The sequence below is a fragment of the Ascaphus truei genome, chromosome 4, assembly GCF_040206685.1.
Source record: "Ascaphus truei isolate aAscTru1 chromosome 4, aAscTru1.hap1, whole genome shotgun sequence".
Taxonomy (NCBI): Eukaryota; Metazoa; Chordata; class Amphibia; order Anura; family Ascaphidae; genus Ascaphus; species Ascaphus truei.
Genome location: NC_134486.1, coordinates 415961163 through 415973820, shown reverse-complemented (window position 1 = coordinate 415973820; position 12658 = coordinate 415961163). Strand labels below are relative to the sequence as shown.

Genomic DNA, 12658 nt, shown 5'->3' with positions numbered 1-12658 from the left:
CCGGGAAACCAACTAAAATCCCTACAAAACAGAATATTCCAATTTATCTGGCAAGGTAAAAGGCCGAGCACGGCATGGTCAGTTATGCTGGTCTCGAGAGCGAGAGTTCCACAAATACTGAAGTACTACCAAGCCGCTCAACTGCGGCAGATAATAGTCTGGAACGCCGACCCGAACCTGTACTGCTGGCTGTCCATAGAGTCCCAGTATTCAAGAGCGGCTTCTCTGCCATTGTCCCTCTGAGCCCCTGATAAACATGATATAAATATCAAAGCATTTGACCTAGGTTCGATGAGATGCACCTGGGACGTATGGACCAAAATAAAAGACAAATTCAAACTTACCTCCCCACCCTGCCAGCTCACCCCACTTTTCGATAACCCTAACTTCCCCCCAGGCTGCGACCTCAAACAATATGACCAATTCAAGTATAAAAATACCAGGACAATAGGTGACTTATTATATAAAGGGAAGCTTCTTAGCTTCCAGGAGCTTAGAAGTAAATATGATGCCCCAGATCTCCATATGTTTAAGTATCTCCAAATCTGGCTCTTTTAACATAAAATCTCCAAGAAACTCGAGTTCTCCCCCCACTCTCAAACTTCGAATCCTTCTGTAAAAGAGGAACCTATCAGAAAGGACTAATCACAAAAATAAACCTGGGAATAGAAACCCTCGGTCGATACGCCCGAGAACAACCATATGCTAAAATGGGCGGCCGGTCTGAATATAGAGATGACTGGGAGGATATCTGTGAGTTTGCGGCAAAAACCTTCATATGCACCACCACTGAAGAAAACATTTATAAAATCTTATTTTACTGGTCCCTTACACCAAGTAGATGGAAACAAACCTACCCAGAGACATCTGATCTGTGTTGGAGGGGTTGTGGACAGAAGGGTGATATGGTGCACATGTGGTGGACCTGCTCCACCATTCAAAAATACTGGCTCACCATACAAGCCATTATTAAAGACACAACAGGATCGGCTGTTCCTCCTGACCCACTGATCTATCTACTTGCAAAACCGGTAGAGGAGATAAGCCGCCCTTTGCGTCGTCTAATCTCCTTTATCTTAACAGCAGCCAGATGCGCTATCGCTGCATCTTGGAAGAAACTACCCCCCCACCCCTCTAGGCAAACAGTTGAGAAAAGAATAAATGAGGTAATAATGATGGAAAAAATGACAGCCTTCCAGAAACACTCAACTGAGGAATTCCATAGAACATGGGACCCATGGTGGGGAACTTGAATTTGAGTTGAAATGAAGTTAAATAAACGGAGAACCCAGGTTGAATCCCCCAGAATGTACCAAACTGAAGAAAAGGAAACCCTATGTAGAAGGATCTTACTCTATGCTGAGTTGATTGACTGTGGTGGACGAAGGGGCACACCCCCTCCCTCCCCCCTCTTCTGCCCATCCCCCCCTCACTTCCTCCCTTCCCCCTCAGGGATGCCAAGGTGTTAGAACAGGAGGAGTACTGCAGTTATACTTGAGTACCTCTATCCTGCGCTAACACAGGGCTATCTGGCCACCATTTGCCCAACCCCAGGCTCTGTGGAGCCTGGACAGTAGGGGGCTCAATATGCTAAGAGGCAGAGGTGCTAGGTTGGTGCATGCCCCTTAGCAGAATGAGAAAAGGTGTCCAACCGGCTTTAGAATACCGACAAATTGGTGATTGGCTGGCAGGAGAATTCACATGCGCTGATTGGTTGTAGTGGTTTCTAAATGTGACACTGAAACCCATAAGAAGCCTTGCAGCCAATCAGGAGAGGAGATTCCAAGTGCCAAACCATCAGCGGCAAATTCAAAGATGCTCTGTGAAGAAAAGACGTGAGCCGGCTTCAAAGATTTTGAGTCAGAAAAGTTTCTAAGTCCCGCTGTTTGAGAATGTAGCGGTCGCGGCTGGCATTGCATGCCGATTTGCGTTCCAGGACTTTCGTGAGTACCTCCCGGTCATTGGAATGGGCTCCTACAGAGGTCGTTTGTGACAATTTCGTTTAAAGGAAGATTTTATTTGTTAGCCCCATTCCCAGTATTGTATTGTATGTCTTTATTTATATAGCGCCATTAATGTACATAGCGCTTCACAGTAGTAATACATGTGGTAATCAAATAAATAACAGATAATATAAATAACAGAACATGGGAATAAGTGCTTTAGACATAAAAGTAACATTAAGGAAGAGGAGTCCCTGCCCCGAGGAGCTTACAGTCTAATTGGTAGGTAGGGAGAACGTACAGAGACAGGAGGAGGGAGTTCTGGTAAGTGCGTCTGCAGGGGGCCAAGCTTTATGTATCATGTGTTCAGAATATCCACAGTGCTATTCATATGCTTCTTTAAGCAAGTGTGTCTTAAGGTGGGTCTTAAAGGTGGATAGGGAGGGTGCTAGTCGGGTTTTGAGGGGAAGGGCATTCCAGAGGTGTGGGGCAGTCAGTGAAAAAGGTTTAAGGCGGGAGAGGGCTTTAGATACAAAGGGGGTAGAAAGAAGACATCCTTGAGAAGAACGCAAGAGTCTGAATGGTGTATAACGAGAAATTAGGGCTGAGATGTAAGGAGGGGCAGAAGAGTGTAAAGCTTTAAAAGTGAGAAGAATAGAGTGTGTTAACTGTGCAAATTGTGTTACATTGTGTGTATATCTTTTCCTGAAATAAATTACAATTTATTTTACCTCCTTGTTTTGCTCAATCAAATGATCCCTGTATAAAAGGTGTTGATAAACCTGGTCTCCCGTGACATCCCTCCCACCACACAGAGATTGAGATAGGGAAGACCTCCATCCAAAGACTGTGCTAAGGAACGTACTAATTACTGCTTCACCCAATACTGTCCCTCCCACCACACAGAGAATGGGAGACAAGGGTTTGCTTTGAGACGTGCATTTGTAACTGGTCAGGTTGAATTGGGACTACAAAGCAGAGAAGGTTGTACACAGTGTAACGTTGTTCTCTTCTGGAATATCCTAACACTCTTACTTTGCCTTATATTACATTGATGGCGAAGTCAGCACTAATGGAATGGCTGTCGCTGAATGTAGAATCCCAGCATACAGGGCTATCCTGCATCTTTCACATGATGCGGAACACTAGACAAACCTTACCGGGTGTCCCTCTCGCACAAAGTATCCCTGGTCGTGGCTCTGCCCGCCTTGCTCTGCGTAGTAACAGGTCCGGTCAAGGATGAGACCACAGCGCTGACCTTTGCCGATCTCGGACTGCAGAGACAGGTCTTTGTACAGCACCAGGATGGTGGCCCGGCAGGGACTAAATACTGCAAGTTCAAATCAGTCATGGATTGAAAGCTTATCTGGAGCATTACACGTGGGTAACGTTATACAATCAGTCTCAGGTTCAATTCCCACCCCCACCCCAACCTCAAAAAGTTCTATTGAGTGGATTTCAGACCTGGAGCTGCACTGCAAGATACGCTGGTGTATAATACATAAATGATGAGGAGGATGATTCTAAGATTAACTGAAGAGATATTGTAGATAAAAATGACGTGTTACCCCTTTTCATACTGGCCTTGGTACAGATTCAGGTTACAGAACTTCCAATATACTTCAGGCAGCAAAGCACTGCACATAAGGGCACAACGGCCTTTTTTTAGCCTCATTTCCAATGTTTCGGTTGCACAGACAGCCTCTCCAGAGGACGGCCATTTATTTGCAATGCAGACAGTTGTGCCCTACCCTCTGCCACCAACATTGCATCCGTCTATCAGGACCCTGGCAGGGACATACTCTTCACTAGTGAGCAACGGAGTACTGGCAAAATCCAGGAACACCCGGTGGCTGTGTGTCACGAGAGCAGCTCCACTCCAGCCTTGCAGGGACCGTCACAGAATTTAGTGTGGGATATATAGTGGGTATATCTGTCCCCAGCACGCATGGGCTCACAGCTGCAGCATACGGCTACCCCAGTGCACACCACTGCCAACAAACCAGTTACAGTGCTGGGCTGCTCCAGTGAATTATAATCATCATATAGTAAATAACGGAGTGGAGTAGCGCAGTGTTCTCGCTTCTCTGCACTCACCCCATTAGTTAGCAGAGCCCGGGACACGGTGACATGCTACCTGCTCCTTTCACTACACGCCAGACAACAGAAGGCCTAAAAGTGACGTGTGTGCTAGAGATAGAGCAGGAATCTCATGAATATAGTGTGTATTGTGCCCTTATACCGGAAGAGTGATAACCCCTATCCTACAATTAAATATTCTGAATTCAGTCATTTATCTACATAACAATTTACTTGAAGACTTTGAACAGAACTGACTCAGTATTATCAACATGTTCAGGAGAGAGAGAGAAAAAGAGAGAGAAAAAGAAAGAGAGAAAGAAAGAGAGAAAGAAAGAGAGAAAGAGAGCGAGAGAGAGAGAGACATCCATGGTTTGGATATAGGAGTAGGAAATGAACATGTAATATAATTGATTGGTTTGTAATTCCTTGGATAACGAGAGGTGAGCTCTGAATGTATTTGTACAGAGCCCTTAATGCCAGAGGACACAATGTAACACACAATCTTGAGAGATGTCTGCTCTCCGGTGCAAACTAGGGCTGAAAATATGCAGCCAGTGCAGACTGGCGCTAACGCCAGATTTCCTGGCTCCGAGCCGCAATAAAAAAGATACCAGGTGTCTCCTTGTCCTGGGCTGTGGGGGGAAGCTGCCTCACTGTAAATTCTTGGGGTACTCCTTACCGTATCTCCCATCTGCTCCAAGGGTGTAGGCGTATTTCGGGGTGTCGTCAGTGGACGGGATCCCTCTGTGCTGCAGCTCGGCCAGCGAGTGGACATCCAGCTGCAGACCTGTGTGGCCATCCTCTGACTGCTGGTCTCTCCCCTTCATCTGAGCACAGAGCACACACAGCTGCAGTGAGATACCGGGGCTCTGTACATCACAGTCTTCCAGCTGCAAAACTGGGGTCACGGGATTCTCTTTGGCAGATGTGGTGCAGTTTCTTTTGCACCGATTCTGCCCCAGTTTTCATGCTGGGAGACTTTGATAAATAAACCACAAAGGCGCAAACCAAAGTCCCAGTCCGCAGATCTCCTCTTGCAATTCTCAGATTGCAACGTAAAAGGCTACGCTAGTGGTTACCAGCCATGTTATATACAACGAGGAGAAGCACCGTTGGTTTGGTGAAGACAGGACTGGACTGCACTTATTAACACCGGCAAACAGACTTCTGGCATTAGATGAGTTAAGAGGCATCCCACTGCGTGTGAATGTTTGCTAGGTATAAATGGAGGTATACTTTGTACAGTGTGTGTGGGGAGACAGCCACAGTTGCTGCCGTACCCATGCTGTGTGAAAGTGTTAGTCAGGTCAGTGCATGTGGGACAAAGCTTACAAAGCTGCAGCCCACACTGAGCCTGTTATACACCGCAGTTTAGGCAGCATTGTGCGTGTTGGGCGCTCCCGTGTTTTAGTTACCTCGGCCTCCTGTACGGCCAGTTGGTCCAGAGCAGCCTTATCCAGAGACACTCCCCTCTCCTCCAACATCAGCCCGATCAGATCTAGCGGGAAGCCCAGATTTCTGTGCAGAGACCAGGCCACGTCAACTGCAGAGACGGCCAGAGGTGAGCACAGAGATAACCCTTTACTTCCGCAGGATCAAATCCTGGGACTTACCCCGGGCTCAGGGTCAGGAACAAATTTAAATGGTTTATGCAAATCAAGTTTTTAACCCATATAGTGCTGGGAGATCCGTGGCACACTGCTTTCTCTCCAGTATTTCTGTGTAAGTGGTGAATATATAAAAGAATTATCAACGTGCGATGGAAGGGCGCTGAAATTACACTTAGAAAGTTAATCACTATGGAGGTGTAGAACAATTCCTTCTGTGCTCGCGTCAAGGTGCACCCTGCATTGGATGGCACAGACTTGGGGTGCCACAGATGACCCATGTCTGTAAAATACACCACCCTGCCAAGGGACAAACTACATTACCCGCTGATAACTCACCCACAGAATGTCCTAATGATACAGAGATGTTATCAGCCAAAACATAAGAGGAACGAGAGAGAGACAATCCTTATGAATGGGGGCATTCCTGCATGGATCCCGAAGTGTAAATTCCCACTTTGCTATGTATTTAGCACTGCGATACCAGTGGAGATACAACATCCTGTATGTACCAAGACTGAATGGAGTCTCACTTGAGTGAGACAGTACTTCAACTTGTTAATCCAATATATACATAGAGAGGTTGGTGCTATATTACTCCCAGTGGGGTTTACCAGATATCAACTGGTCCTTCATTTGTACTAATGGATTCTGTCCATATATATACTGTTGATATTGGATTAACAAGTTGAAGTACTGTCTCACTCAAGTGAGACTCCATTCAGTCTTGGTACATACAGGATGCTGTATTTCCACTGGTATCGCAGTGCTAAATACATAACAAAGTGGTAATTTACCCTTAGGGATCCATGCAGGAATGCCCCTATGCCACTATTCATAAGGATTTTCTCTCTCTCGTTCCTCTACGTTTTGGCTGTGTGTAGCTTCCTAGGAAGCAGCTATCCTTGGGTAGCGCCCTCTCAGTTTAGAGCGAGTGTTCATTATCTACGGTGAGTTATCAGCCCCAATGGGAACGGCGGATCTCAGAGCTGCCGCGGGGCGGGGTCCTTAAAGGTGCAGTCTCTGAACACACAGTGACAACGCAAACAGGAAGCAGATACCGGACAGGAAACGCCTCCCACGTTTTACGTTACTTCTGCGTTTACTTCTGCGCTTAATTTCTTTCACTTACTTAAACAGAGAAATGGCGCACGCTCCCACAGTGAAATCAAATGTGTTCACAAAGATAAAAAATAGCACAAAAGTCAACCGGGCACCTTAAGGGACCAATGAGATTGCCGCTAGGGACAGGGAACACACCAGGGAAAAATACATACATACATACATACAATGCTTTCAGAAATATATAGTAGATATAAATTCAAAAAAGAACCCAACAATCCAGTTTTAATGTCCAGAATCGTTCATCATAAAAAAATAATCTGAGTGAAAGTCAGCGTGGCTACGATTACCCGTGGTGTGAGGGGCACAGTTAATAGTTACGATTGGCGCTCAGTATATATATATATATATATATATTAGACGATACCGTTCTGTGGCTAACGAAATGCTTTTATTTGTGCGAGCTTTCGAGATACACTGATCTCTTCTTCCGGCGATGTTACAGTGTATCTCGAAAGCTCGCACAAATAAAAGCATTTCGTTAGCCACAGAACGGTATCGTCTATTTATTTTTTGATTATTGAAGCTCGGCTAACACGGTACTGATACACACACACACACACACACACACACACACACACACACACACACACACACACACACACACACACTTATTTGTGATCACTGAGCATTAGAGAATTTGTATTATATCTTGATTAATACCATACACTTTTTTCTCACTATCACTTGCACATTTGGTTTTGTGATGGCAGATTTGTTTTCTCCTTCTGTTTCTCACTTCTGTTTTGTTTTAATTCCTTCAGTAGTCTGCTTCAAATAAAGCGCTCAGGGCCATATATTTACTAAGTAGCGCTACTCCATAAAGCCACCTCTCAAGGGCTCCAAAATGTGTCTTACGGAGTAACACTGCTAAGTGAATATGGTCCTTTGTGGCCCATTAACTTGCATGGAGCCACGATGGGTTTTCCAACACAGAATGGGTCTTTTGGCGGAGCGCTTAATTATAGCCCTTAGCCCCCTAAGCGGACGTTGTCAGTACCAGTAGGGACTGCGGGTTTAGGCAGTACCGGTGTATGAGGATTGTGACTTACCTGGGAAAGCCCCGGGGGACCCCTCTTGCTGCAGCGTGCGGTCGATGACACGGCGCCCCCGCTGGAGGGAGGACAAGAAGGCCTCCTCGTTCTCGTTAAGAATGCTCATTATCTAAGAGACGGAAGGAGATCCCGTCACCTGTTTCAGTTCACAATTGCCTCCAGTTATCCGGCACTCCGTGAAGGGCCACATTTCACAGTAAACTGTTTTGGATTAACAATCACACACACACACACTGACCCTGTAATCTCTAAACTAAAATCCCTACAATCATTTACATTGTGTCAAAAGGAGGGTTACCAGGATTGTGACCGTATGTATACACCAAATGAGACCCAGTGCTGCATCTAGCTCGACATATTATATAAATAAATACTCCCCTGTTTTATCTTCTCATAAGCAAGGGTCAGTTAGTTCAATTCTTTGGCCAATAGTATTTTAATAACAAGGTTGATCCAAGAAGGATCAGAAAGAGATCCCAAAAGTCGCACTCGTGCCAGTGTATATATTGTATGAAATAGGGATTCAAAATATCCCGGAGAAGTCATATCTCAGAGGCGAGTCTACTGACTAATGGATCAGCATTTAAAATAATAAAATGTTGTTATTACATAAATCAAATATTACAGTGTGATAAATATATACAGTGATATCTTAAAATCCGCAGAGTGGTGCGGAGACTCTCGTACTGTATATAGGACAGTATAAGCACAACTATTGGTATAATAATAGTTGGAAGATAATGATCTCAATATTAACCAGTTAACGTCCTTTTTTTATTTTAATATTGGCTCGTCGTGTAAAAGTCTACACAGAGTGTGTCTGCAAGGCATTTCATTTCTTGCCATGCTCTCTCAGTATCAGAGTAATGCGTCAAAACACCAAGACACAAAATAACAAGTTGTGATAAAGTAACACAATGTTAATAGGTGTAGACCCTAATGTAAATGTACACAACGACAGAGGTAGTATACATTGTTTCCACGTTGGGATTACATTCACTCTGTACAGATAACGTAGTGATTGCCGATTCTTGGAGTCTGGAAGGAATTTATTTTTCCCCTTATGAGATATCATTGGATGATATGACACTGGGGTTTTCTGTTTGCCTTCCTCTGGATCAATAAGTAAGTATAGATATAGGATAAAGTATCTGTTGTCTAAATTTAGCATAGGTTGAACTTGATAGACGTATGTCTTTTTTTAACCTCATCTACTATGTAACTGTGTAACTATATAACATGTCACGTTGGATGTAGCACTAGGCGTTTTTGTGTTTCGTGCTTTGGCTTAATGTAGAAGTCCAAACTGCCGGGTTTTTTAAAATGTATTTTTCCCTTTAAGATGTGCATCAATACAATCCACACAATAATAAGTCATTAGCTAAGTTACTGATCGATCAGTTTTCCTGTGATCGATCGGCTAAGATTCGGCTCAGGGGTTCACTAAATGGCTGCAGTGGAGAATTGACTCAGCATCTGTGATTTGTAAATGGGTGCTATAGAAACGAAAAAGGCTTGTTACATTCAGAGTTGTTTTTTTTTATGCTACAAGTATTTTCCCAGAGTACAGGACGGATTGTTTTTTTATGCAGGAAATTGCTTGGACTGCAGCTTTAAGCAAATGAAAATAAACAAAAAGTCTTTGTAACCCAGGGGTGGGCAACGAATCCTCAAGGCCACCAACAGGTCAGGTTTTCAGGATATCCCTGCTTCAGCACAGCTGGTGCAGCTACTGATTGAGCTACCTGTGCTGAAGCAGGGATATCCTGAAACCCTGACTTGTTGGTGGCCCTCGAGAACTGGAGTTGCCCGCCCCGGTAATAAACACGACTGAACATACTGAGAATAAAGCACTCACCTGTGTTTCCTCTCGCTTCAGTTCCGGGTATGCTTCACCCTGTAAAAAGCACATTAAATAAACAGTATGCAGCAGGCACACAAAATAAACACCTTATAGTCAGAAACCCCCAAACAATGCGTTGCTGGTCTCTCTCCGGGAGCAAAGGAGTTAATCTATAATATAACTGGAAACCCGCCATCGGAGGACTGAGTTGTTCCCATAACTTCACAAGAACTGATTGTCCCCAGTGTCACCTATACGCAGGACGCGTGTGACACTTAGATTGTAAGCTCTCCGGGGAAGGGATTTCCTTTCCTATTGTCTGATGTTATTTGTTGCACTTATTGTAGTATTATTCCCTGTACTGTATTGCTTCTCTTGTAAAGCGCCGAGTACACTGTGGGCACAATATAAATACAAGATATACATATATAGCACAGAGTGACGCAAAATATCTCAGACAACAGACAGCACAATGAAGCCTTCTGTACACGCAGAAAAGGATTCTGGGATATGACATGCAAATGAGCGGGACACTTGCTTCTAAAGTCATCCGACCGCGCAGATGCGGCGCCATGATAAGGAAAGGCCGGCGAGATGGGGATTTCTGTCCGACCGCGCAGATCCGGCGCCATGATAAGGAAAGGCCCGGCGCGATGGGGATTTCTGTCCGACCGCGCAGATCCGGCGCCATGATAAGGAAAGGCGCGGCGCGATGGGGACTTCTGTCCGACCGCGCAGAACCGGCGCCATGATAAGGAAAGGCCGGCGCGATGGGGATTTCTGTCCGACCGCGCAGATCCGGCGTCATGATAAGGAAAGGCCCGGCGCGGTGGGGATTTCTGTCCGACCGCGCAGATCCGGCGCCATGATAAGGAAAGGCGCGGCGCGATGGGGATTTCTGTCCGAACGCGCAGATCCGGCGCCATGATAAGGAAAGGCGTGGCGCGATGGGGATTTCTGTCCAACCGCGCAGATCCGGCGCCATGATAAGGAAAGGCCGGCACGGTGGGGATTTCTGTCCGACCGCGCAGATCCGGCGCCATGATAAGGAAAGGGGCGGCGCGATGGGGATTTCTGTCCGACCGCGCAGATCCGGCGCCATGATAAGGAAAGGCCGGCGCGATGGGGATTTCTGTCCGACCGCGCAGATCCGGCGCCATGATAAGGAAAGGCGCGGCACGATGGGGATTTCTGTCCGACCGCGCAGATCCGGCGCCATGATAAGGAAAGGCCCGGCGCAATGGGGATTTCTGTCCGACCGCGCAGAGGAGCGAAGGGCTCATGCCGAACATTGTAACATTTATTTAACAGCAGAGGAGCGCAGGGCTCATGCCGAACATTGTAACATTTATTTAACAGCAGAGGAGCGCAGGGCTCATGCCGAACATTGTAACATTTATTTAACAGCAGAGGAGCGCAGGGCTCATACCGAACATTGTAACATTTATTTAACAGCAGAGGAGCGCAGGGCTCATGCCAAACATTGTAACATTTATTTAACAGCAGAGGAGCGCAGGGCTCATGCCGAACATTGTAACATTTATTTAACAGCAGAGGAGCGCAGGGCTCACGCCTAACATTGTAACATTTATATAACAGCAGAGGAGCGCAGGGCTCATGCCAAACATTGTAACATTTATTTAACAGCAGAGGAGCGCAGGGCTCATGCCAAACATTGTAACATTTATTTAACAGCAGAGGAGCGCAGGGCTCATGCCTAACATTGTAACATTTATTTAACAGCAGAGGAGCGCAGGGCTCATGCCGAACATTGTAACATTTATTTAACAGCAGAGGAGCGCAGGGCTCATGCCGAACATTGTAACATTTATTTAACAGCAGAGGAGCGCAGGGCTCATGCCAAACATTGTAACATTTATTTAACAGCAGAGGAGCGCAGGGCTCATGCCGAACATTGTAACATTTATTTAACAGCAGAGGAGCGCAGGGCTCATGCCGAACATTGTAACATTTATTTAACAGCAGAGGAGCGCAGGGCTCATGCCGAACATTGTAACATTTATTTAACAGCAGAGGAGCGCAGGGCTCATGCCAAACATTGTAACATTTATTTAACAGCAGAGGAGCGCAGGGCTCACGCCGAACATTGTAACATTTATATAACAGCAGAGGAGCGCAGGGCTCACGCCGAACATTGTAACATTTATATAACAGCAGAGGAGCGCAGGGCTCACGCCGAACATTGTAACATTTATATAACAGCAGAGGAGCGCAGGGCTCCTGCCGAACATTGTAACATTTATTTAACAGCAGAGGAGCGCAGGGCTCATGCCGAACATTGTAACATTTATTTAACAGCAGAGGAGCGTAGGGCTCCTGCCGAACATTGTAACATTTATTTAACAGCAGAGGAGCGCAGGGCTCACGCCGAACATTGTAACATTTATATAACAGCAGAGGAGCGCAGGGCTCATGCCGAACATTGTAACATTTATATAACAGCAGAGGAGCGCAGGGCTCATGCCGAACATTGTAACATTTATTTAACAGCAGAGGAGCGCAGAGCTCATGCCAAACATTGTAACATTTATTTAACAGCAGAGGAGCGCAGGGCTCATGCCGAACATTGTAACATTTATATAACAGCAGAGGAGCGCAGGGCTCATGCCGAACATTGTAACATTTATTTAACAGCAGAGGAGCGCAGGGCTCATGCCGAACATTGTAACATTTATTTAACAGCAGAGGAGCGCAGGGCTCATGCCGAACATTGTAACATTTATTTAACAGCAGAGGAGCGCAGGGCTCATGCCGAACATTGTAACATTTATTTAACAGCAGAGGAGCGCAGGGCTCACGCCGAACATTGTAACATTTATTTAACAGCAGAGGAGCGCAGGGCTCAAGCCGAACATTGTAACATTTATTTAACAGCAGAGGAGCGCAGGGCTCACGCCGAACATTGTAACATTTATTTAACAGCAGAGGAGCGCAGGGCTCATGCCTAACATTGTAACATTTATATAACAGCAGAGGAGCGCAGGG

General features: G+C 45.8%; 1 protein-coding gene across 2 annotated transcripts in view; it reads right to left on the bottom strand.

Annotated features, from left to right (window-relative positions):
* Nucleotides 1–12658, bottom strand: part of AARS2 (alanyl-tRNA synthetase 2, mitochondrial) — a 55440-nt gene that overhangs the window by 25798 nt on the left and 16984 nt on the right. For both annotated transcript variants that reach the window (XM_075598799.1, XM_075598800.1), the window contains 5 exons: nt 9668–9706; nt 7807–7918; nt 5441–5568; nt 4705–4852; nt 3104–3273 (listed from right to left, as the gene is read on the bottom strand). In XM_075598799.1, coding sequence (XP_075454914.1) covers nt 3104–3273; nt 4705–4852; nt 5441–5568; nt 7807–7918; nt 9668–9706 — 597 coding nt within the window. The remainder of the gene's footprint in view (nt 1–3103; nt 3274–4704; nt 4853–5440; nt 5569–7806; nt 7919–9667; nt 9707–12658) is intronic.